This window comes from Cyanistes caeruleus, chromosome 1 (genome assembly GCF_971803275.1).
Source record: "Cyanistes caeruleus chromosome 1, bCyaCae1.hap1.1, whole genome shotgun sequence".
In the NCBI taxonomy this organism is placed as follows: domain Eukaryota; kingdom Metazoa; phylum Chordata; class Aves; order Passeriformes; family Paridae; genus Cyanistes; species Cyanistes caeruleus.
The window spans coordinates 56,290,359-56,317,049 of record NC_141701.1 but is presented as its reverse complement, the minus strand read 5'-3'; the positions used below and the strand labels follow the sequence as shown (position 1 = coordinate 56,317,049).

General features: G+C 35.7%; 1 protein-coding gene and 1 long non-coding RNA gene across 3 annotated transcripts in view; one reads left to right on the top strand and one right to left on the bottom strand.

Annotated features, from left to right (window-relative positions):
• Positions 1–26,691, bottom strand: part of DOK6 (docking protein 6) — a 253,203-nt gene that overhangs the window by 46,535 nt on the left and 179,977 nt on the right. Inside the window, exons 6-7 of the mRNA XM_086893825.1 lie at positions 26,289–26,427; positions 5,207–5,324 (exon numbers count right to left, since the gene is read on the bottom strand). Coding sequence (XP_086749951.1) covers positions 5,207–5,324; positions 26,289–26,427 — 257 coding nt within the window. The remainder of the gene's footprint in view (positions 1–5,206; positions 5,325–26,288; positions 26,428–26,691) is intronic.
• On the top strand, positions 19,259–25,735 carry LOC111925012 (uncharacterized). Of its 2 annotated transcripts, none has more exons than XR_002862002.2 (4): positions 19,259–19,469; positions 20,056–20,108; positions 23,405–23,578; positions 25,624–25,735. It is a non-coding gene; the product is annotated as an uncharacterized LOC111925012 (long non-coding RNA). The 2 variants fall into 2 exon arrangements; XR_002862003.2 differs by lacking the exon at positions 25,624–25,735 and adding an exon at positions 24,286–24,356.

The window sequence follows — 26,691 nt, the reverse complement described above, 5'->3', positions numbered from 1 at the left end:
ACTGAATAACTTACATTTGTTGGGTTTTGGAGGGGAGAGGAGGCAATCAGTCAATATTTAATTGCTCTCCATGCACCATTTGGGCTTTCAGTTTTAAGTCAAGAGTACAGTGACTTCTGTGCTTTCTGGTCTGGCACAGAACAACCCCCATTGACATCTCACTGAAGGACCATCTTCCCAGAGAAAGGTCACCAAAATATTGGGCTTAAATGAAATCAGGAAGTCTGAATTTGACAATGAAATATGCTTTATTAATCGTTTTTGGCTTCCCACATTCCCCTATTTTTCATGGCTCATAATTGCAACAACCTCTTAACTCAGCAATGATTTATCAGAATGAATGGGAATATGTCAAGAGACTCTTTAGAGCTTGTCAGTAATGCTCTTGGTTAGAGGCAGCAATCACTGCCAAACAAAATGAAGTTCTTTACTGGTTTCTGAGTGAGACACATCCCAGTTCCAATATGCCATTTTAAAATCAATCTAGTGATGCACTTCTTAGCGTAGAAATTCAAAGCTCAAAAGGAAAGGATCAAATCTACTGCATGAGACTTGAGAAGCCACATAATACGGTCATTTTAAATAATGTAGCTCTTATGCAGTTTCTACTCAGTACATATCTTGTTTCGGGTGTCGTTTATTCATATCTCAAATTTTATAGGCTTCATTTACTAATGTGAAGGTCCTGATGAGATTCAGTGAAGGAAATGGGAATGTGGAAGGTTATAAAGCATTTCAGTTTTAGCCGTTGGTAGACACTTAGTGAAAAATTACAGAGCGATCAGGTTTATATAACAGATATATTTTAACATTTTATGTTATTCACATTGTTCAGGCACCAAGATTAGATGGGGAAATGGATTCCGTACTCTATTGCTGGGCATATGAACAAACAATGGAAATGCCAAAATGACGAATGCTCTCCCATTCATTTTACATACTTTAATTTGCAGAAAACTGCAGAAGCCCACATCAGAATTTCCTGCAGTACTAGCTTAGAGAGAGTTGAACAGGATGATTCAAACCCCTCTAAATATTTAGCAACTTGAATATTCTCTGATTATTTTAGTGACATATCAGAGTTTCTACTTGGAAAAGGTTGGAAAACTATGTGGGTGGGTGAAATGTTTTGTATATGACTTAGTCTCCCTTTTATGCACAACACCTTTTAGCTGACCAGATTAACACTACATATTGCCCTGCTTAAATATACTAAAAAATCCCAAAACAACAAAAGGGTGAATTATCACCTAATAAGGCCAAAAGACAATGTGCAATGCAGGCTTGCTTACCAAGGCCAAAGAGGGACCACAGCTTCCCTCCATTTTGCAAAACCAGCCTTATGTTTCTTGCATCTTTATTAGGAAATACAAAATGTGTCTGTATATTAACAGCAAAATTCCTACATACTAAATTGGGGCCATTTTAAATTTCTTTGGTATGTGCTTACAAGTTGAAGTCCTATTTCATCGAAGATGATAATTTTATATCTCAAAATTCCTCACTAAGTTTAAAAATATGATTCTTAGTAGGCTTCTTAGTATTTTTCCATGTGATTTAATTACTTTGATATGGGTTTACAACAAACTGTGGTAATAATCTGTGATAGAGTAAATAAAATTAATTACAAGCAAATTGTGATAAGCAATACTGTGGAAAAAAACTCCAAACCCTTTGGTTTCTTCTTTATGGAAGAAACATGTAAGGTGTATTTCTTATACAAATGTGTGCTCGTTCACATGAGTACTCTCATAGAATGAACAGCATTGCTTTTGTGGGTAGAGTGCATTATTTTGAGTAAGGATAGCAAAACTCAAGTCCAAAAATTGAGGACAAACCAGATCAAACACAACAGGAGCGACTGAAAGCGTTTCTTAATTTTGAATTTCTTGGAGAAAGGCCAGGCTGTAATTAGATTTTCTGAACATAATTTCCTTAGGGATTTCAATAACTGCATACAAAAAGCTAATTAATGTTTCAATACCAAAATTCTATTTGGCCTTATTTATATAATCATACACAAACTGACTGTGTTTAACATTCGTATCATCCAAATTCTAAAGGGCAAGAACTAGAGTTCTTTGGATAGCTAAAAATTCAGTCTGCAATTTTTTTCTTTTCATTTTTAAGCAAATTTAAAGACCTAAATGCAAAATTAAAAAAAACAACAAACAAAACAAACAAAAAAGGATGAATTCTCCTTAGTATCTTTTGTTGTATAATTTTGTTTGCAAATTTTTAATATTTTGCGTGAAAGCTCTTAATCATACGGCAGGTATAAACAACAAACATTGAACTACAAGGAAACATACAGGGTATTTTCTTACATGCTTATATGCTTCTTTTATTTTTTCCTTCTTAACCATGACTTTAGTTAATAAGGTTACTCTTGGCTTCTCATTTTTATAATTTTTTAAATCTTGATGTATGATAGCATAACATGTCAATGAATGCTTATTACTGTTGGGCTCAAATTTTTTGTAGAGCTGTCTATTATTTATGAAAACATACAATTCATATATGTCATACTCATGTGTGCACAGGAATGGTGTAGAGCTCTTTTTCCCCTGTTAAATTATTCTTTGATAAAAAATATTTAAAGATACTATTTAATTTCTGAACTGTAATTAAGGCAATATTTGGATCATTAATAGAAACTAACCCAACTCATTTTAAGGCATTTTGCGCAACCTGTGTTCCTTTATCTCTGTTATTCTGTATATTAATCTCTACAGGTCTTTACATGTAAGTATTTTCACGCACTAATGGAGCATATTAGACCCAACACTCATTTACTGAAGTGCCTTTTTTTCATCTGAAATGTAGTTTTTAAAAAACAAAAAAATCACAAAACCCACTCCCTTCTTACTCCATAGCATATTCATTAGCAGATCAACACACACTACTAATTAAGTTAAATTTGATTGCTAAATAACTCCCAAAGATCCAATTTATCTAAGGTAGTATGAGCACATATTAATTTCTCCTTATACATCACCAGCTGTTATTAATTAAATTCTAGTCACTTCAGGCTGCAAGTTTGGAATAATTGCCACTGTGGAAACACTTGTACGTAGCAATGAGCTCGGCTACTACTTTACTGATTGTGATAGTCACCTGGATACAGATAGACACCACTTAGTTTATTTCACTGTAAATTTGTGAGATACTCAGAAGTATGAGGGGAATTTTCAAATTTGCTTTTTAAACGTTCAAAGCTTTGTCATAAATACCATGAAGTGCAGAACTAAGACTGATGGACTGCTCTCTAAAGAAAACATCTCCTCTCTGAAGGTGTAATGCACCTTTTGAAGCTCGAAGGAGATTACAGCAGCAGAAAGGGATTCTTCCCTCTGCAGCAGCTCCTCTCAGCTGGCTGCTCTACTAAGGTGAGGGTTGAAGGGATGCTTGCAATCTGCTTCCCTGCTACCCACCTTCCACCCACATCTACGAAGCTTCTGTGGGCTGATGCTTTGACAATCCTGCTGTGCAAAGACTATTGGTATGACAAGGTATTAGGAGGAAAAGGTGTGCTTTGCACTCGCTTCACTTTCTGTACAAATTCATTGCTTTTAATTAGTAATTGCAGCAGAAGGTTCAAAGAGATTTTCATTACAGATAAGGAATGGTAGTCTTGCATGGAAAAGTTTTGCAACCAGAGTCTTCTGGATGCACTTCCTAGCCCATTGGTAAGATTGAATTAGTCTCTCCTGAAATCAATTACACTTTCTCAAGCTTCAGTCATCATAGTACATGTAGGAAAAAAGAAAATCTTAAGTTCTAAAATATTTATTAGTCCCATGTTTCAGTGGAAACAGGAATAAAATCTGCATACTTCCAGAAAGTAAAATTCCTGCATTTTTAATAGCACACTTCCGATATGTTGAATTCTGAACAGCTAGGTGATATTGATATTTTAATGACACCTTTATATATGAAGTTTTGCTTTCCTTTATTTTGAAAGCCATTTATAAGGAAGAAAGATTGCAGAGAGTAAATATATTTACTATCTTGCTGATGAAGAAAAGACACATCAAGAACATAAGAAGAGATAATCCAACTTTTCTCCAAATTAACTTATTTTTTTGCATTCTTATTGTGTCCATGAGAAAGTATCAGTGATATGCTGAATATTTTTAGGGTGATGAACAAGCACAACTTTTTTCATACGTAGCTTCTGACGATTATTTTCTTTTTTCCATAACTGGTATTTAAATGTAAGATTATAACCATGAATAAAAATTAACTTTTCTCTATGGAGAATGATGGGAAACAAATGCTGTACCCTTTAATGACTTACCCACTGGATACACAGTTCACCTGCTGGTTTTAATTTACGTGGAAATTTACAAAACAAAACATTTAATGTCCTTCATCTATATACTGCATTTCACTTATTTTCATAAAAATATGTACTCTTTCCTTGCATTGGGTACTCTTGTTTGTAAGCAAGTTTCTAACCTCCTATCTAAATGTAAATTGTTTATGCAAACAGATTATTAAGAGAGAAATAAAATCCTTAAGGCCTTTAGAAATAATACAAAGTGATATGTTTACAAAAGGCTATTTTTAAAAGGTCTACAGTTTAAATGTAACAATGATTTCATTTTCCTAAAATATACAAATCAATTTCAGCTTAAGAGCAGTGAATCATCATCATCAAGTTATGCTCATTATAGCATTTAAAGGCTTTAGCAGATCAGAATGTACGAAAGAAAACCACAGACAGAAGAAGATGATTTGTTGAAGGCCTGTAAGTTAGGCCTGAGTCAACAGTTCCTATATGTGATTTGCCAAACAAATTTACTAATACCTCTTCTTCCTAGAATTACTTTGTTTTAATCTTACAACTCATATAGCCACTTTATGTAGGTTTAATTAGGCACCCTGAGGTTTCCCAAATACTTGCCCCATCTTATTGGTAGAAAATACTAAAACAACCTGACATTCATTAGCTACTGAGAAGCTACATTGAGCCAAATTGTCTATCCAGCTTTATGTGGTGATTCTGGAAATAATTTTCACCATTAGTTTACAAAATGACTAAAAGAAACCTGTTTTATGTAAATTTGGGAATCCTGCTGAGGTTCCTGACAACTGATAAAATGAAATGGAGAGAAAATAACCAGTGCAAATAAAAAGCAATTTGAATGAATTCTGGTGAAATGGAAAGAAGCTAATGGATATGTCATTATAAGCAACTTGCCTTGTAAACTGTAGATTTCTCCAACGCTGTTCTGCCGGGTGATGTGATGCCAATACGCACTGCGAGGAAGCGAGATTGACTTGGATAAAGTCATTGGTTCAGACAGACTGGTCTGGAGCTAAAAACCAAAGCAAACACAAATGGAAGGTCACACACAAGCATACTTGGTAAATAATCTCAAAACTGTGAATTGAACCTATGTTCAAATGAACATACCATTTTCTGAAGTACCACAGGCCTTGTACTATCATTTAAACTGTGTTACAAGCATCGGCACTGTGAATGCTCAGGAAAAAGCTGCAGAAGTGTATCTGGGTCTATAGGTTCACTAGCAGAGGTTAATATTAAGATATCAAATTACATCCCTATTTATCTACAGCTATTCTTGCTGCCAGGGTTTTGTTATTTTTTTTTTTTTTAACTTTATGATAACGATGGATTAACACATGCCTGAATTCTAAAACCCCTCTGCAATCACATTTTCTTTTGGTCATTTAGCCTGCATATTGGATTGAATACCCTTGGATTGAATTAGAAAGATGCTAAGAGAGAATCTGAGACAACCAGCAGAGAATTAGTAATAGGAGAGTCATTAATCTCCTAATCCTCCTTTGAAGGGGAGGCATGTCATCACCAGCAGCTGGCTCCAGCTTCAAGAGCAGATTTTCCTGGTCTGGGGGACTTGATGTGACTGAAATTGTCAATTGCATGGCAAATGTCTCTGTGTACAAGAACGACAGCACAGGAATCTGACAGGAGGAATGTCAAATTTATTAAAGAGATATCTGTCTCCAAATATTAATGTAAGTGAAAGACAACACTACAAAGAAAAGAGAAAGATGAAGAATTGTGCATTCTGGCAACCTCTTTGGGTATTCACATTATGCTTTCTCTGTCTAGAAGAAAAGAGACTGCACCTGCAAATTTTTTTTGTATCTCTGGCTTTACAGAATATAAAATAGGATCAATAATTTTTTGGGATCTAACAAATCACCATAACATTTTTTTATGTTATGCGAGATATTTTATATGAGCATGATTTCCTAGAGGATGTCTGAAAAGATCAATACTGAAGGATCAATTATGTCTGAAGATTTAGAATGAAAAACCTCTTAGTTTCAGGGGAGGCACCAGGATGGTACTCTGAGAGGGTGTGCCTAGACACTCATTTGCAGAGAGCTCAGCTACAGAGCAGAAGGTATTCCAGGTCTGGATCATTTACTGCAGGTTTAGTCATTAGTTCCTGGGGATTCCTCATTCAGAATCATAATGCCAAATTTAAAAAGCCCTTTTTAATTGTACAAACTCATATTATTCTGTAATTTAAACCTCCACCCCCCCCCCAAAAAAAAAAAAAATTAGAGATAATATCTGTCCCCTCAAATATCTAAAATTATTTAAATCTTGAGTATTAATACAAACTGATGCATGGAATATATTTTGCTTCAGATCAATCTGCTGTAATTACTTCTGTTGTTTTCTTGAGAACTGTCATCAAAATAACTCCCAGTCTACAGCTAATGTCTTTTCTGCTCATTTATAGCCAAGTATTACATTTCATTCGTCAGTGGTGCAGATCATCACTAGAAGCTATTTCATATAAAGTAAAGAGCTAGAAGAAGCATTTAGTTTGAAAGAAGTTTGAAAGCATTATCACAAAAATTAAAATTTTAGAGAGACTTGGGGGTTTAAAGTTTATTGATAGACAGAATTTCCTTTATTGTAGAGATCAGGACAGTAACAAACCCTTGATATTATTTTACCATGCTTGTGTAACAAAGGTAACAAGGGTAATTTTGCTGAAGAAGGAAATCACATAAAATGATCTCATTTCAATTTACCAGTGATTTATTCATAATTTATTCACTCAAAAGGTAAATTAAAGGCAAAACATTTTCTCAGTATGCATTATGAAAAAAAAATTCCAGTAAATAGAACCATTTTGATTGCAGTTTATTATCTCAAAAATAAATCCATGGATTGAATGGAAGTAGTTAAATGTATCATCATTCCTGATCTGAGGCGATTAGCTCCTGCCTGATCTGATCAATAGTGATGCAGAAGAACTTTATTTGCACACATTAGAGATTTTGGGAATAAAAAAAAAATCTGTTTTCATTATAAGATAAGGTAAGATCTGCTCTAGTGCAGAAGACTGCACAGCAAGCATTCACAATACTTAGTTTCCTCAGATTCTCTAACTAAGGAACAACTTCTGATATCACCTCTTGGGAAAGAATTATCACCATATGCTAACTGCAACAGGAACCCATTTCTCTGGGGACTCCATAGAGGAAAAAATGCAATTTCTAGCTTATTATAATATCATCCTCAGAAAAAAACCCCAAAAAACTTTAAAATAAAATATCAATTTTGTTCTTAACTTGAGACTTTAAAATAGAAACATAAACCTTTGGATCTGAAGATCTTATTACCTTGTATATCATATGGATGTTAACATTAATTTATCTGTGAAGTTGCTTTTACTGAATAGTAGACTACCATCAGCTATAATTTTTCTTTTAATTTTTTTATCCAAATAAAAATCACATTGTTGATCAAATGTAATTGACCATGACAGAATGCTTACTTCTACAAACTGCTTTCAGTAAAAATATTCCTGTGTTCAAAGAAAATGGAATAGTATATTGAAAAAAACCATTTTCTCTGGAGAATATCTTATATGTTACACTGTGGATGTTTCAGATAAAAAAACTTGAAACCAAGGTGAAGAAAACACATAAAAATATCCATATAATCAATTTTTCATATATTACTAGATAGCTCTTTGCTATATTAATAATTACAAGTTAAACTAATATTTAAAGACAAGACATCTACTGTTTCAGAATCCCTTTTCCCCAACTGTAAATTAAATTCTGGCAATTAATAAAACACAAAAACAAAACAAACAAAGAACTTATAAATCAGGGAAGATTTCCAAAACTGTTTAACTTTTAAAAAATTGGACACTCAGGTTAAAGACCTCTGGTATCCCAGACCAGTGAAAGAGGTCCAGCTTATAAGGTCAGAGACTTCATCCTCCATATCCTTCTGTTTTGTCTTTTTACTATGCCTCATTAAAAAACAATTGGCTTCTCTTCTACACTTTCTTGAAGCAGCTAATGCAAACAGAGAACTTCTCACTATGGAAAATCAAGTAAATAATCTTTAAATCTTCTTATTTTCTTGAAACAGGTAGACCATCCTTCACAGATTTATTTCTGTCCTTAATTTAACAGAAATGTGACAGTTAAAAATATATTTAAAAATTATTTCACCTATGTCATTAAGCCTGTTTACCATGTAGAAAATTAAAACAACATCTTTGAGTCTGTATTTCTTCTTACATAATAGGCCAATATTCAGCTGTTGTTTCCAACACTGACACATTTTTCTCAGGAGCTGGCAAACCAGGCTCAGATGCATTAGCAACAACTGTACAAAAAGGGCCCCATAATGACAAAGGTAGCAAAGACACATAGAAGAAATAAACATTTCTGTCTGGGAATGAATTTGAGATGATTCTGTGTCCCACTATTGGGAATGGTGAGAAGAATGACACAGACTCTCTTGTGAGTTGAACAGGAGAGTTCTTTCCAAGGTTTATTACCTCAGATCTTCTTTTATAGACTGATACGTGAAAGTAGAGAAAAGTAAAACTCTTATTGGTTGGTAAACTAACACATCACCATCATTGGTCAGTGGGGTACACCACCCCTCGACCTTCTCTTGCAAGAAAACAAGGAACAGGCAAACAGCACCTGCAAGGCTGTTTTCTATCTCTGAGGATTGTTTTAATTGCTCCTTCTGATTTCCCAGGCCACTTTCTCAGGCAAGACTGAGAAAGTTATGTAGCCTGCTTTTCCACAAGCACTGTGCCCTCTGCCTTTGCTCATATTTAGCATCCATAATTCTGCTCGTCTGCTTTTCTCTGGTGAGATCCCACCTGGAGTGCTGTCTCCAACTCTGGGGTCCTTAGTATAAGGACAGGAATTTGCTGGAGCAGATACAGAGGCAGGACTCAAAAATTATCAGAGGGCTGGAACACCTCTCCTGTGTAGACAAACTGAGAGAACTGGGGTTTGGACTGGAGACATTCAGGGAGAAAGTTTCAGGGAGACCTTTTTGAGACCTTTTGGTCTCTCTTTTATGGGGGCCTATAAGAAAGTTGGGGCAGACTTTTTAGCAGGACCAGTTATAACAGGAATATATGTTTCAAATTAAAAGAGGGTAAATTTAAATTGGACAAGAGGAAGGAATTTTTTATGATGGGGGTGGGAAAACACTGGCATTGGTTGCCCAGAGAGGTTGCGGATGCCTCATTCCTGGACACATTCAAGGTCAGGTTGGACTGGACTCTGAGTAAACCTGGTCTGGTAGAAGATGTCCCTTCTCATTGCAGGGGGGATTTGACTAGATGGCCATTAAAAGTCCCTTCCAACCAAAAGCATTCTCTGATTTCACTGAGGGTTGTTTTTAGGTGTTGCATCTATGTACTGGTCTTAATAGAGGAAAGTAAAAGCAATATACCAAATTAAACATGCATCAAGAATAACTCGGTTACAAATATTTCTCAAAAACTTCAGGAAATAAAAAAAAATAATCTAAACTTTTTTTCCCAGTTTATGCGGTAGAAAGTGAGAATGGGATTAGAACTTAGTTGAAAAGTAGAAATGCATACATCAAAACCATATTAACTCAGGGAATTTTGTAGTGGGAATATAACAACCCCAAATATCACTGAAACGTTTTTGTTATCTGAAAAGAAACACCTAGTCATTAGGCTTCATCTATTTCTTCCAGAATCTGTCTGATAAAATACCTTTAATGCAGTGAACATTACATTCCTTTTCTGTATCCAAATCCAATATCCAAAGCCAAAATATCCAAAATATTGAGTCATATAAGTCTTTGCTTTGCCAGTGACAACTTTATTATTACTACGAGTCTATTTGATTAAAATAGATAATAAAAAAAACCAACCAAAACCAAAGTCTATTAATGTGTCACTGTAAGAAGTTTCCCATATTTTTCATTATTGTTCTTCCATGAAAGGCTTAAAGGACCAAATTTTCTTTTAATTCCCACAGGCCATCTTCATTGACTTCAATAGATTTGTTACTCTGATATCAATAATGAATATAATTCCAAGAATGGAGCCTGTTAACTGTATTAGGGTTCTGAGCTTTGATCTTTTTAGCATATTATTCTCTCTCTTTTTTTTTTCTTTTCATTAAAAAGTCAAAACACTGAAGGTGACAGAAAATACATTTGGCTTGAAGAGACAAACTGAGCAATTTTAGTTCATTCCATTTTTTAGTCTACAATAAGGACAGTTTGCTTTTTACAGATATGCTCTGAAAATAGGTTAGTTTATTATGGATAAAACCCTCTGTCTCATTTCAAATTCTCATTAGTGTCTTTAAACAAATAGCAGGAGAACTAGGTCACAGAAGACTAATGAGAGTTGTAGTCCAGAAATATGAATCGAATACCATTACTTAGATTTTTTTTTCCTTCTAACTTTAAAGAAGCTTCCTTTGTGTGCTATGCCTTGAAGAGAAAGAGGGATTAAAAATATATATTTCACCTCACAAGTATCAATTAGCTGACACAGACTCACACAGACTCATTTCATTGGTATGCACAGTAAAAAATTACTAGAGCTTAAGAATCACAAAATCTAGTAGGTAGCATCAGCTCAGATATCACCCAAGTTAGAGAACAAGCAGTAGAAAAGCTTGAAAGTTTTTGGGCTTTTTAAAAAACATTTTCTCATTTTCTCATCATGGCCAATTTGTCAGTTTTGCAAGAGCAGCAACTGTTGTCCCAGTTCAGCTTGTCTACTATGACATATAGATCTATTTTACAAAAAACAGTTCTCATCCAGCACTGTAAAGCAGACTGTTCCTTCTTCAGGACAGGTTTGCCCAAGTTTCTCTTTAAATCAATTCTCCTGCTCTAGACAATTTTCCAATTTGTCATTTCTGTCTTTTCATTGATTCACTTCCACATTGTTATCAATGCAACATCTGAATGTATAATAACTAGACTGAGCCATGACCCTTGTTTGAAAATACTTAATAAAACTGGATGCACCATATAGTCCTATGAAATTCCAGTGAGAAAATTCTTTCCTTTGCTGATGTGTTACTAATACTCTTCGGTTCTAATTTTTCTGTAGCCTTTTGTTCATGATCACTTTGAAAAGAGTTATGTTCATTTTTATATATATTACTTGGACTGTGCTCATTACTTAAATATGTCTACCGTTGATATAAACATTTATAGGTATCAGCATACTATTTATTTGCTATGCACAGCTTTATATTTACTTTTACATTTTTATCCAGCTTGCTGTTCCTGACGGAATACATAATATTAGAAAAATCCACACCAATATATGACCTCACAAGTCTTCTGAAAAAAACTTGTAAAAAAGCCATCTGTAAAAGTAATCACAATGATTTCAGCCTTTATAATATATTTATAGCATTAAGGTTTTCAGTAGTGATTTTGGAGAGTTACTTAATCAATTATGGACAAAAAAAAAAAAAAATCAATCAAAATTGTAACACTGCTTTGTGGTGCTGGGGTGGATGATGATTATTTTTTGTTGGTTGAATAACACTGTGGATTAATAATAAAGCAATGGTGGAAGAAAAGTACTCTGAAGGGATATTCAAAGAGGCTGATTGTTTTTTTATATTCTTCTTGGCCACAATATGAAGAAAGAACTGGTACACTTTTCTCCTTTTCTGGTGGGTTTTTTTCTTTTATTTTTTCTTTCCTCTAAAAACAGCTCATAATAGATCAATATTGCCAGACAGTACAGATTAATGATGGAGGAAAATCAGATACATTTTACAGCATGTTGGGATTATATTTATTGGATGTCAGTAAGGTGAGTGTGTTCACCCATATTCTGTCACAAAATTGTGGTTTTTTTCTTTTTGTGAAAGATGATTCCTGGAAACTATAATAATTAGTGCGAGGGTAGGAGCCCAGATTCTTACATTTTTCAAAAGTTCGAGCCATTTTTCTATACATAAAATACTTTATCCATTTTTTCACTGCATAAAAGCATTCACTAATAACATGGGAGATAATGCCAACATGGAAAGAGCTGAGACTATTTCAAGCCTGACCATACTGCAGGTCTTAGTGGAAACAAATACAACTGAGCTAATTTCTTCAAGAAATACATGTATGGATATATATATATATATATATATATATATATATATGCATGACAGAGAATCCAGTATTGCACAGAAGTTATTTTCAGATTTTGGTTGTCCTTTGTGTTGCCAGAAGTAGGAGCAGCACAGAATGCCAGTTACACCTGGGCCAGCAGGTTGAGGGAAGTGGTTCTCCCTCTTTTCTGGCCTCATGAGATCTTACATGGCACACTACATCCAGCTCTGAGAGCCACAGCACGAGAAAGACAGGGACCTGCTAGAGGATGTCCAGAGGAGGCTGTAATCAGTGGGAAGGAGCACCTCTCCTATGAGGACAGGCTGAGACAGCTGGGGTTGTTCAGCTTGGAGAAGGGAAAGCTTCATCCTGTCAATGTTAACACCCAGTGGGAGACTGCAAAGAAGACAACCGGACTCTTTATAGTGGTGCCAGTGACAGGACCAGGGGCAATGTGCACAAACTGAAACCCAGGAGACTCCTGCTGAACATCAGGAAACACCTTTACTATGAGGTTGAATAAGCATTGGCAGATTACCCAGGAAGATTGTGAAGTCTCTCACATTGCAGATACTCAAAAGCCATCTGGACATGGTCCTGGACAATCAGCTTTGATGGCACTGCTTGAGCTAGGGGGGTTGGACAAGAGGTCCCTTCCACCCTCAACCAGTCTGTAATTGTCATCTCCAAAATTATAGATAAGGTTTTACTGAATGGGGAGAGTCCCAGATCTGTCTTCTGAACAGCAAAAGGATAAGTAAGCTGAGGTGGAAAAGAAAGAACTGAAGTGCCTCAGTTAGATCAAAGAAAGAGACCATCAACAAAGACTTGTATTTTTCACTTGGAGCAAGTGTTTTCTGGGGAATTCAGCCTGAGATCTACGGTGTTCCAGAAGGGGGTCTTTCATGAGGCTTGTCAAGACAGAGCTAAAAATAGTGAGGCTTGCTATCAGTGCTGACATACAAGTCTTGTCCTCCTTTCTCTGTCTGTTTTTTTGCTCTCCTTGCTCTGCTGAATAATCCTCTCCCTTAAAAAGCTATTGGAGTCTGACCTCAACCTGAAATGCTCTGGCAAAGTCTTCAAAGTATGAGATTTTTTTCATGGAATTACTTGCCAAAAGATATGACATATCTTAAACACATATTTGGGACACTTGAAGTCTCAGTGTTTTACTTGAGAGTACCATAAGGACAGCCTTTCTGACCTCATAGAGGTTTAGGCTTTAGAACTGGTGTGGTAGAAGCCATGGTATGAAAAATGTCTCTCAGAGGAGAATGGTCTTGGAAACCTCTCTCTAGCATGTGGCAAGAAAGGTGAAATATGGATAAACACAGACTATCCCCAATTGGGAGAATCCCACTTGAATAAATTTGGGGCTGAAAAATTGGATTTCTAAAAAATGCTACCATCTATATTCACTGTTCACTGCACAGTTATTTGACTTTCATTATTTCCGATAGAGCAAATGACTTGGACCTCATGAGATTTCTCAAAAAGTTTTTCTTCTATTGTCTAAAACAGATCAGTAGTTTCCAATTACACATATTTGTGGAAATCACATTTCTTTCAGCTTCTTCATTTCAGGATACAGAAGTTGCTGACCAATGAACTTTAATAAAAGGACAGGAAGACAATTCTCTGAATACTTTCTGAAACAGTAATCATCAATAACTTTTCATGAATATTCCTCATTAAGCTTATCAGTGCGTGACTCCAGCATTCAGTAACACACAATATCTGGCTGACCTCTACTTTCTGACATTTCCAGAAGTTAGTTTTATATGTCATACAAAGACATTTCAATTAAACACAAGAAACAACAAACCTAGAATACATTAAAATTACTATTATGTAGTAAAGTCTTCTCAGATGACTCTTCAATATCTTCCAAAAGAACATGGTTCCTTCCTTTTAACTAGTTACTTTTAGACATTTAAAATGTATCTTGAATCACACATACTGGGGCTAGTTATATATATGTGATGCACATGAATATAAATGATTAAGATTTAGATTTGAAACATGCTGTATTTTTTTGGGGAAGGGGAGGAAAGGTAGGTATATGCCTGCACATATGAACACACAAATAAACACATTAATTTAATTTAAGGCAATTTATTCATTAATAATTAAATATTCACTTCAGTAGCTGCATAGTCTTTAATGAGTTTTTACAGATTTAAAATCAACTGGGAAGCTGGTATATAAAAATAAAGGGCTATTATTTTCCACTCTGTGTTCTTGCACACAGGGATTGCACCATGATCCTGCATATAGATAGATACAGCCAGAGCACTCTTGACATTGTTCTTTTAAAATTGAAATAAGCAACCATTAAAAAACAGTGAATGCACTTCTAAAAAAAAATACAACATGTATATTTGGAAATATTTGGGGTTTTGTTGCCCAGAAACAACTTGTTGAGAGACACGATTCTCTGAATCGCAATTCAAATTTCTGCATACAAAAGAAGCTAGTGAAATTGTTGCTTCCTTACTGGTGTGTATTTACTAATACAGAAGTAAGCAGAAGTAGCTGCAAATCAGGAATTCAGTTTGGAAAGGTGGAAGACAGAGAAATGTTCATAGATTGCTTTATCTTTCCATATACTTGTATCAGCCCAATAAATCCTACCATTAGCAACATTTCTTAACCTTATTTCATTTTCACACAAAAAAACAGGTGGTTTTTTTTTTCTGCTGGCAAAAGTTGCTTGGTGCAGTAGAAGTTTCACATACATGAACACATGCCATGTAACTTAAGGTTTTTCAAATCCATAGGAGCTATTTAATGAAACAATCCTTTGCCTGTTTCAGTGTCACAAAACAAATAGAATTACACTGTTGCCATGGAAATCTGTAACTGTTGTTTTTTTTCCTTCACATAATACAAAATGTATGTAAAAGTGAACACCAAACAATATGTGGGAACACATCACAGAAATACCATCATTTTGAAAAGGATGCTACAAATTCTCTCAGGTAGTAGAAATTGCAACTTTTACCAGTATACTCTACAAGGAAATGATTAAGAAAAATGAAGAGAAGAACCTTTGCAGATTTATCAATGAATTTTGAATCACAAAGACTACAGAGATGTGCTGTCATACGAATCCATATGAATCTTGCCTGGCAGCTGCCTTTACGGAAATGGATTCTGACAGACTGAATATGCTATGAGACTAGCAGCTTTTACCCTGAGACAGTCATAAGAAACAGAGAAATGGATGCTTCTGCCATAGCATGGAAAATCTTCATTAATTCCTTGCTGCTGAATGCTGCAGAACTGAAATATTTTTGAAAAACCTATTCCTGCAGTTGAGATGGAACAGTACTTCATTACATTTAACATCTTCATCACCAACATGAGCAGTGGAATTGACTCAGCACAATTCTTGAGCAGAATTGACTCTTAGAAAATTTGGGGATAACATCAAACCAGGGGGAATAGTAAAACACCCAGACAGGAGGGCTTCTGTTCAGAGGGATTTCAGCAAAGCAGAGGGAAAGGCAGACAGGACTTTCATGATGTTCAGCAATGACAGATGTCAGTGCTGAAACTGGGCCAGGGCAACTGCACACAAGTACAGTCCAGGGACTGACTTATTAGATAAAACCTTTGCCAAAAGGAACTGGCTGTCCTGGTGATAATGTCAATGACCAGTGTATCTGTGCAGTGATGGAGGCTAATGACACAGTGGACCACATTAGCAAAAGCATGGCCAGTAGAAGCAGAGAAGCCACATTTCCCCCTGTTTGGCAATTGATAAGCTACATCTGGAATTTTAGCTATGTTCACATAATCTTCAGGTCTGGGCCCAGGCACGTGAGAAATATCAGACTGGAGAAAGCCTGGCAAAGAACCTCTAAGAAGCAGAATATGATCAGTGACGCTAGATTAAATGTCTAATGTTTATTCACCATGAGAAAGCGAAGGCTAAAAGAAATCTAAACCCATTTTTTTCTCTCTCTTCTGAAAAATACGTTGCAAAGAAGTCTGCTAGCAGAGATGCACAGTGAAAGGACAAGAGTGAACTGGTCACAGGCTGTGGCAAGGGAAATTGGAGAAAAACTTCAGCAAAAAATCCTTCACAGTGTGAACAACCAAGTGCTGGAATGAGCACCCATAATCTGCATCACTGGAGGTATTCAAAACTTGACTAGATAAGACCCTAGATAAAACTTTATCTAGTTTTGATGCTATACCTGCTTCGAACAGGCAAGTAGATGAGCTGACCACCCTTCCAATGACAGTAGTTTTGATCCTATATTCAGTGGGTTTGAGAATTTGAGAACTAATGAGATGTGCTGTGCCATTAAGTCAAAATGACATTTTGCTGACTGTAGCAGCCACACATCTTTGTGTAAGATAGCTGCTGTGGTCAGTGAAATAATATCAAACCAACAGTACAGGGTCTGTAGTCTCCACTACTGCCTAACAGTTCTCCTCAACTAGATTCCTGCGCAGCTGACAAATAAAAACTCTTAGCATGGTTGGCATTATATAAGACATCAGTAGCATAAGAACTATGACCCACAGCTGAGAGGAAAAAAGAACATAACCAATCTCTATTTGGATAAGCCCTGATAAATACATATTAAAAAACTGCATGTACTTGGAAAGGTTTATGTATATCAGATAGGGCTTTTTTAGATACTCTATCTTTGATCTAAACATAATCAAAGAGATTATAAATAATTTTCAAGTTAAAATCCCTTCTTCAACACAGGTTTGGCTATTTTTTAATAGAGAAAAAACACAAAATGAAGACATAGGGTGAACTTCATCTAATTTTTGTCCTACGAACAAGTACCTGATGAGCCAAAGCACATAAAGCACAGGAGGGAATTACAAAGTAACTTTAGGGCTGTTATGAGAATTTTTGATCCCTTCTCAGATTATTACTTTTTGAATTCTCCTATTCTCTGAAAAGCACTGTGCCCCTCTGTAAATCATTGATAAAGAAGTTTTCTGTTAATCAGAGACAAAGCCTCAACAATTCCCTTGAGTGAAATAAAGAACTCCTAAACAGAGTTACTGCAACAGAGGAAGACCTTGCTTGACAAGAGACACAGAATGATGCTACAATTCAAAAGACTGATGAAAACCATGTGAAAAATACCTTATTCAGAAGTTCTTCTGTGAATGAGAAACTGGCTATGATTCAGGATTTGTTTTGTTATTGTTTTGTTTTTGTGCTATGCCTAGCATACAGCTGATTATTCTGTGACCTTAGGCAATTCATATACAGCTGAGTTTGGCCTTAATCTTCCTGTACCTCATTCTGCTCATTACTATTAATATTATAATAATACCTGTCTCCTGAGAGCATTGGATAACTTCATCAGCTATTATTTTTGCTAATAGTAATAGAAGCTCTATAGTTGCTTCATTTTATAAGAAACAGGTTTCTGAAAATAGCAGATATGAGATTAATACTAAATTAAGCCCCCTGGTGAGGTGGTTTAAGGATTATTTTTTAGTAATACTTAAGTCAACATAACTTTCTTCTCTCTTGAGAGAGTTCAGTGATGTGATCCTTCTAGCCCACTTACACAAGCGAGCTTGTTTAAAGGTACACAATACAAAATAAAATTTCCCTTCTGTATTAAATGCTTCTCTGAGGTTAGTTAAGGGGAGGGCTGGGCTTCAGTCAGACATGCAACAACCACACCATAATTACAGCAGCCATTCCTAATATATAGCTCATATCACAGATTTTAGCAAATAAGACTGATAAATAAATCAATTTTGTTTAGGGAACACTTCTTTGGGTCTTCATTTTCTGCATTTCTGGAAACAAATATGAATTTCAGCCTGACAGTGCCCTTTCAACTACTTTGTTAGTTCTGTAAACATGCAATATTTTGCAAAGCACAAGAAAAGTGAAAAAAAAAATTACAAATTTGCTTATGTCACCAACCTTCAAATCCTCTTATATTCAAATGTAACTTTGTAAAATTGACATAAATGATATCTGACATTTAAGAAATAGCTCTTTAAAGAGTGCCCGGAAATGCAGATAGGTGGCAACAGGGATTTTTAAAGTGCTTTCATGCTAAATTCTCAGGAGGGTTTGCATCTTTGAATGCCTTACTATGAAAACATTTTTGCCCTGCTGCATTTAAACAAGCTAACCAGTCCACAGTGACTTAAATAGAAACATCCACAGTGCTGCCCAGCTGCATGCAAACATGTATCTAAGGTGAACAGAACAGTGTTCATTGGATTCATGTATGCAGCTTCAGGATGGATTCATAGGATGGAGCAGGCTCCATGCAGATAAAAAATTGTATCATCTCAGTTGTGAGACACCTTTGCAAAGCTTTAAATACAATTTTTGGCTGAGTTCATCGTTTATATTAGCAGTAAGGCAGAAAAGAATATGATAACAGTATATAAAATATTCCAGAATTTTTTAAGGAGAAAAGAATGAGGGTAATTTCTTTGTAAGGATGCATATCCATATGCTAAAGTACTTGGGGTTTAGTCCATAGGAGAGATTTAGAGTACCTTTTTGCATTCAAGATCATCCAGCCCTATTGCTATGTATAAGAGAAATTTCCAAATTGTGTCAGACAAGGGAAGAATTGAATTTGTCCCACCACCCTCATGACTACTACCACATCGAAAACATTCAAAACTCCAGGGCAAGTCTAGTTTCCAAATGGCAAAACAGCATTTAAATTACATCACCAGCTACCAAAATATTTGACACGCTCTTATGTAAGGATTTCCCAGCTCTGCTCTCACACCTACCCACGCCACTTACCTACGCTCCCCACAAACCTTTATGTTGTCTGCAGTGTTTGTGACATGAGGAACAGCTCTGTCCCGCCCCCATCACTTTGTAGGAGCAGCTGCACAAACCCTTGGTTGCCATAGTAAAGACTTTCCCTATTCCGTGGTTTCATTCAAACACACAGCAAAGATCCAGGAACCCCAACCACCTATGGAGTTCCTTGGATAATCTGGACTTTACACCTCATCTGTACACCTCTTGCTGACTGCAAGGTGCCATACAGGGGCACAGTGAAACCCTGCAGTTCACACAGAAAGAGGGGTAAGAAAGGTCTTGACTCAGTAAGGAAAGGATTAATGGGAGACTAGTGGCTGTGGATGTTTGAATTTCATGCTGGGATGAGTTATTTTCTTTTAGAAAGTGAATGACACCTTCTGCATAATTTTTGAATGCTGCTGAAGTATTTGGATACAACTAATAGTCCCTGAAAAAATGCCAATGAAATAAGTCTACATTGAAGACAACATTTTCTTTAAAATCAGAAAATAAAAGAGGTGCAGTTGAAAGAATCATGAACTATCACCCAGTCTGAATATCCACAAATTTCCTGCTTTCTTATGAAGCGGTGAATGTTGAAAATAGACTTGTGATGCAAGTTTAGGGATTACTTCATCCAAGTACATACAATTTTTTGAGCCTGAAGGCCAACAGTCTGGAAAAATTCCAAAAACATTCTCATAGAAATCAGTAAAGATTAATGCTTAATGAATCAAGAATCCTATGGAAAACTATGGCTACTTGTGGGAACTGGGTTGACAAAACTAAAACCAAAAAGTACACAGAATCTGACTTTTGAGAAAAAAGAAACCGACAAATTAAAAATTCTTGGTGTTGCCAATCTTGGCAGAATTTATAGATCATCACAGACAGACTGACCACTGGAGTATTCCACTGCATCAGGTGAGTCTTAGACAGGCCACTAGGGAGACTTTATTTTCTGGGAAGATGGTCAAACATTGGAACAGGCTTCCTAGAGAGGCAGTCAATGCCTTAAGTTGGTTAATCTTTAACAGGCATTTGGACAATGCCCTCAAAATTGTGCTTTAATTTTTGGTCAGCCCTGAAGTGATCACACAGTTGGGCTATATAACCACTGTAGATCCTTTCCAATATCCTATCCTATCCTTTCCAATATCCTATCCTATCCTATCCTATCCTATCCTATCCTATCCTATCCTATCCTATCCTATCCTACCCTATTAGAGAAATAAGCTTCACAACACCCATGAAAACCAGGTAAACAACTCACCAGCTCTGTACTGCATTAAAGCAGACAGGTTTTTACAGGGTTATAAAATTTCTAGACACACATTATACAGAAGCATCATACATAGTTTCAGATGGGAAGTAGAGAACAATATTCAGCTAAGTACGCATGAATAACAGACCTGAGGCTATACTTTAACTTGCATAAATACATGAATTCATGAATCATCATATGTAAGAATCTTAGTACTTGAGCTTACACATAATTTGGAAAGAGAACATACTAAGAGACCAATGTGTCATGACACGGGATAATCTTTATATGAACTGTAGAATTTCCTTCTCATGTTTCTCCTTCAGGAATTGAGTCAACTCAAACACACTTAGGCAGAATTGCAACATAAAAGAGTTTTGTTATACTAAGTAAGTTACAATAGTTAAATTAAGCCCAAAAGCTATATTTTAAATGTATTTGTCTAAATATTTCATATATTCATTGGGTCAGCAGCATCCACTAGTATCTCTCTGAAATTGCCCTACTTCACAACTTGAAATAGTAGGTGATAGACACATTGCAATAAGACATCAATAAAAACCGTAAATCAGTCAAAGCTCTGAAGATGCAGTGGCAAAGGTAGGATAGTTCAAATTGAAACCATCATTATTAAATTAAAAGTTAAAGTTAAAATTAAAATTTAGAATATTTGATGTGTTTGTTGATATTTGATCCTGTAAGGTTTGATGAGTAAGCATTTAGCTTGTGACCAGATTTGAAAAGTGTGAAGATAAAGATAGTACAGACTCACAGAGCGAAGAAAAATCAGAAGTTCACTAATGAACTCATGCTGTTATTTCCTCCAGCCTCACAGTTGGTTTTTTTCCTGTTTCTAAGACAATTTACATTCATACTTTTAACTCTATTTACAATTTTATTAATACTGTGTCTGACAACACTGTAATTTAAGTTTATCAGACCAGTCTTGTGAAATACCTTCCTCATCCTGATCCTTATAAGAAAAATAAAATTACTCTCAGTCTTATTCCTTAACTGCCTTCCTCTTCAATATCTCCTTAAGCCAAGTTTCATTGCCTGATATTTGTCTTCTTTGGTACATTCATTATTTCACTGGTAATGATGTCTTTAAAAAAATAATACATAAACTCATTGATATTATATTTTTCTTTTTTTTTTTGTAATAACAGAAATCTATCATGATAATTCACTTATATTAGGTTGAATTTAAAGACAAGACTTGTAAATAATGAGAATAGAAATATACAGATGCAGTGTTTCAGAAAGGTGTTTATCTTCTGGGAAGTGTTAAAAAGATCACAATCTAAAATGGCTTTTAGCTCTGCTGTCTAAAGTAAAACAAATGTTATAGAAAACTTCCAAAGATAATAAGTTTTGAGACTTGGGCCATTATAATTTATTCCTGCATTTATCCTTCAGCCTTACTGATATTTGATTAAGTTCAGCTGGCTAACACTGGCTTTAGTGTTATCTTATTTAGGCTTATTGTTTTACATATTGTGAATTTTTATTCTTTTGAGATTACATAGTAAGTTTTTACAGGCAGCTCTTGAAAGAAGTAATTTATAGAGCTACAAAGGTATAAGTATTTCCTCAGAATTCTTCCCTCATATGTGTACTCATAACATAGGAAATCTACAGCTCTTAACCTCCCATTTTGTACTCTCCAACAACAGTGAGGGCAGAAGCTACATCAGAAGTGTTTTCAGTGGAAGTTAAATGGCAGAAGATCAAAACCGGCATTAGAAAGGAAAATCAGAGATTAAAATTCCAATGCCATGTTGTCATTCTGGTGTAGAGGTTAGATAGACAAGTGCTGCTCAGAACAATTGTTCATATGCTCGTATGTAAAAACCATCTGAATACCAATTCTTTCAAAAAAGATCACCAAACCCAACATCATCTCCTGATGGCAAAGGGGAGGATACTCAGCATTCTTTTAGACAAAGCATTCTTGGAGGATGAATTATTCTTCTTTCTCTCCTGAGGATAGGACAGCTGAGAAGATCTAATGGTCTGCTGCTGCTTCTGTAAACAATTCAGTTACATAATCCTGAAGAAGCTGGCTCCTTTTAGGAAGGCGGTTTTGTTTTTGGTTTTGTCTTTTTGTTTTTTTGGGGTTTTTTTTGCCAAACTAGCAAACTAAATTGGCTCAGTCAGATAAGCACCTAAGTTAAGAGAAAGGAAGTGGAAGGAGTTTGCAGTCCAGCCTGGGGACAGGGAAGGGGTGACAGAGCTGGCTGTTAAACACCCAGAAATGCATCTTCCACATCCACCATCAGACTACAGCCAGTGTGGGGGGATACAGGTCATTCCCGAGGCTAACACCTTGTTTTTGCACAGGAATTTCAAGACCAAGAATCCAACAAGACTTCTAAATGCTACAGAGAAAAAACAATCAAACACAAACAAATAAACAAGGGGTCAGAGAGGGGGAGGGCGAGAGGAAAAACCAGAGGTTTGTTCTGTGATAAAAGGAAAGTTGCTGACACTCAAATGTGGGTAACACAACAGCACAAAATAAATGCATTTAAGTAGAAAACCTGTTCTTTTTAATTTGTTATCTTTGAACTAAAACCACTAAAAACCACTGCAATATTGCTCTCTCTCCCACAAAACAACTATAAAACAGAATGATCATCTGTATTAGAGTGATCCATCGAAAAAACAGACTGTTAGCAGTATATTCATTTTTTCCAATTTCCCTGAAAAGAATTTCAATTTAAGTACTCGTATTGGCCCAAATTTGTTATTGTCCCAAACAAAGCAAGCATAAAACACAATCACTGCAAATACAACATTTCCAATTCAATCAAGAAAACCACCTGAGCTATATTAGACCAATGTCCACTTTGCTGAATTTTTTGAATAAAATCCAGTCTGCTTTGATCTCAGTAAAACTAATAACCAGCTCAAATCCACACCTATGCCAGTGACTACTGATCTCATATTTCAGGTCTTTCTTCCAGTGTTATAATTCGAAAGGGAAATGGGCAGAAGATGAAAGTGTGCACAGGACTGCCTGCTTAAACTGGCTTGGCTTCTCCTGCTAAAGATGGCAAAAAGACAGATTTGGTACTGTACAAGCTGCCACAGAACATTTTTGCTTCTAGCCTATGCACTTTCAAAGGTAATGGGAAGAATTATTTTACTTCTCATGTCTCTCTCTTATTAACAGTTATCCAGCATGTTGCTTGGCCTAAGCAAAAGATTTTTTAGCATGGAAATTAATTTATTGTTTAGCATTCTGAAACAGAATTTTTGGGTGCAGGGACCTCCATAAATGGAGCACATGTGGCCTGTGGCTGTCTGCAATACCTTTATTCTTCTACCAGAATTTGTTTCTGGGGATTTTTTTTTGGTCTGTTTTGTACTTGTTTTGTTTTTTTTTTTTTGGGGGGGTTTTTTTTTTGTTATTTTTATATTATCAAGGTGATGTACTTTGCATATTTACTTTGAAAGCTAATCATAATCTATATAGTTCATCAAGGTTGCTCTGGTAAAAAGTTCAATTTAATTCCTTTTAAAAGTTGTATTCATTTTTTATAATAGTTTCTAACCTATTATAATCTGGTAAAAATTAAATGAAACATTTATATATTCATTACTTAAAACATATTAACTTTTAGGACAGAATACAAATATTCATGGGAGTCCTTTTTAATAAATTATTTCTAATGATTGGAAGGAAGAAGTAATGATTACTGTTGCATATGTCAGGGAAGACTAAAATCCCCCATGTATAGCTCTATAGATATAAAGATCAAATGTCAAGCTTTGGGAAGACCCACTAAATCCCTGACTTAAAATATTCTTTTGCTTGTATTTCAATTTCAGATCTTATGGAAAGAAATACACATAGGTATTTGGTGAAATGGTTGGAATTAGATAACACTTGATAAATGGAATGGAACATGTACTTAATCTATTTGATATTTTAGATTTTGTTTCTAATATGAATAAAACTGAAATGTTGCACATGACTCAGATGACCCTTTAAATGCTCAGCATCACACTAGTCAGAAACAGCAGTTTCCAAACCCAAACTAACATTAGTTTATTAGCTGAAGCACAAAATCAACAGGTTTTTCAGCCTCTTTTACACAGCCCACTGCAGCCTATGTGAGCCTCTCCTGATGTCCCTGTGCAGATCACAGCGCAGCCTCATCCAGGAGACAAGTACATCATACACAGTGCGGCAGATGAGTCATTTCCATTTCTCAGCCTGCTCTCGCTCGGCGTTTGATATTACGTACCATATGGCCACAGCCTTCATAAATATGGTTTCAAGGAAGTCATCTGATGGCAGAATGGAAATGGCTTTGCAAAGCAGCAAAGCTGCTAATTGATGGGTGGAAGAGCTGAAAGTGATGGCTCTGTAAATGGAAAATCTTGTATGATCCTGGTCTAAGTATTTATTATGGCAGCATGAAAATGTTCTAATTTCTGTTACTGGTGTAGACAATTTAAAAGCAAACACATTATAAAAAAATGATGTGTTTTTCCTGCTTTTTCCCCCTTATTCAAAGAATTTCTGGCCAGCAGAATGCAGTGGTTTTTTGCCAGCAGATCTACTACTTTACATAGTCTTCCATTTATTCTGCCTTGTGTTGGACTTTCCAGTGATTGCTCATATTAATCTTCTCTTCTCTTCCTGCACTTCCTGTCCAAAGTTTGTGCACCTCAACTATTATGTAAAGGCTCCTACTTTGTCTAGTTTTATGGAAAAATCCATCTTCTTTTTTCCATAAAGCTCCAAAAATGGGCCTTTTTTATGGCTTCCCAATTCAAGTTCTCACAACAGACACGTAAAGTCTGAGAGGAACATTCAATGCAGCAGACTTCTGACATGGAAAACTAAGTATTTTTCTAGTTTATTTTTCAGTAAATAAAGAAAACTGGGGAAGTTGTGACTAGATGATCTTTAAGGTCCTGTTGTACCCCTTAGCATTCCCTGATTGGTTCTCTGACTTATCTGAGGAGTAATTAAGAAAAGTTGAACACTGGGGTCTTACATTGGTCCTTGCAAGAGCCTTTCTCTCAGCAGGGTGAGAAAGATATTTTGACACTGGTGGAGTATGGGGGATAGATCCATGTAAGTCATGTTTGCATGACTGGAGACACAGTGTGGATGAGGGAAAGAAGGAAATGCCACAACCTGAAATCTCTGTCTAGGGAAGAAGATATGCAGAGAATCGTGGTCATCTCAGAGGAAAAGCAAGCAGACTAGGTTGCCTGGCCTGAAAGTCAGCTTTCCAGAACAATCATTAAAAACCATCTCTACTTCTAATCACACAGGGAAAGCTTCTTTCTTAAAAGAGCAACAAATTTTTCTATAGTTGTCACTTATACACAACTTGTGCAAACTGGAAATTCTGAACACAAAATAATAAAATAGCTCTATTTGAACTCAATTGTATTGTTACTTATAATGTAGGGGAAGTAATTTCTTTCAGGGATTAAGAAAAAGAGAACACATCTGCTGTCACCTAGACATGTTTATACTGGGTGTTTTTCCACCTGAGTGGCCACGAGGAGCAATTAAAACTCATTCATCAGTAGTCAACACAACAGCTAAAGGTTTAATCTTTGAGCAACAGAACCACAATTTCAGAGAAGGTGATCATGGATCTCTTGTCTAATGGTATCCCCTGTTCCAAAAAGTCACCTACCATTGTACAGAACACACTGAAGATCCCTGACAATGAAAATACATAAATCTGAAAGTCTGTTTTGTCTTAGTCACACAGCTGATACTATTACAGTTACAGTTGAATCCACCAACTTTGGTTTATTACCAATTTTTATAAGTTTAAAAACTTTTGGTAAAAGGACCTTACCCTTGCCTTCTGCTCCATTTCCATCATTAATCTTTCATGCTGCTCAGCTATTGCCAGTGTTGCAGAGTGGACTTTCTGATATATCATTTCTCCTTCTCGTGTTTGAAAGGTGAACAGCCCTTCTCCTGTGTCACACATCCTGCAGGGAAATTTAAGCAGAACGGAAAGAAAAACAATGAATATTGTGTAATTTTTATCTAACTATTATAAAAAGTGCATACCTTACAATAGCAAATGCCAACTTTAGAGATGTAGTTAAACTCTGAAATCCAAAACACCAAACATCTGTAGTTATTTTTACCATCAGAGAGAGACATATTCCAAGACGTGGGCAGAACTTCATTAACATATTTTTTAAATTCAGTTTTAATCATCATCTGGATAGTGAAAAAGAAGTTTTAGC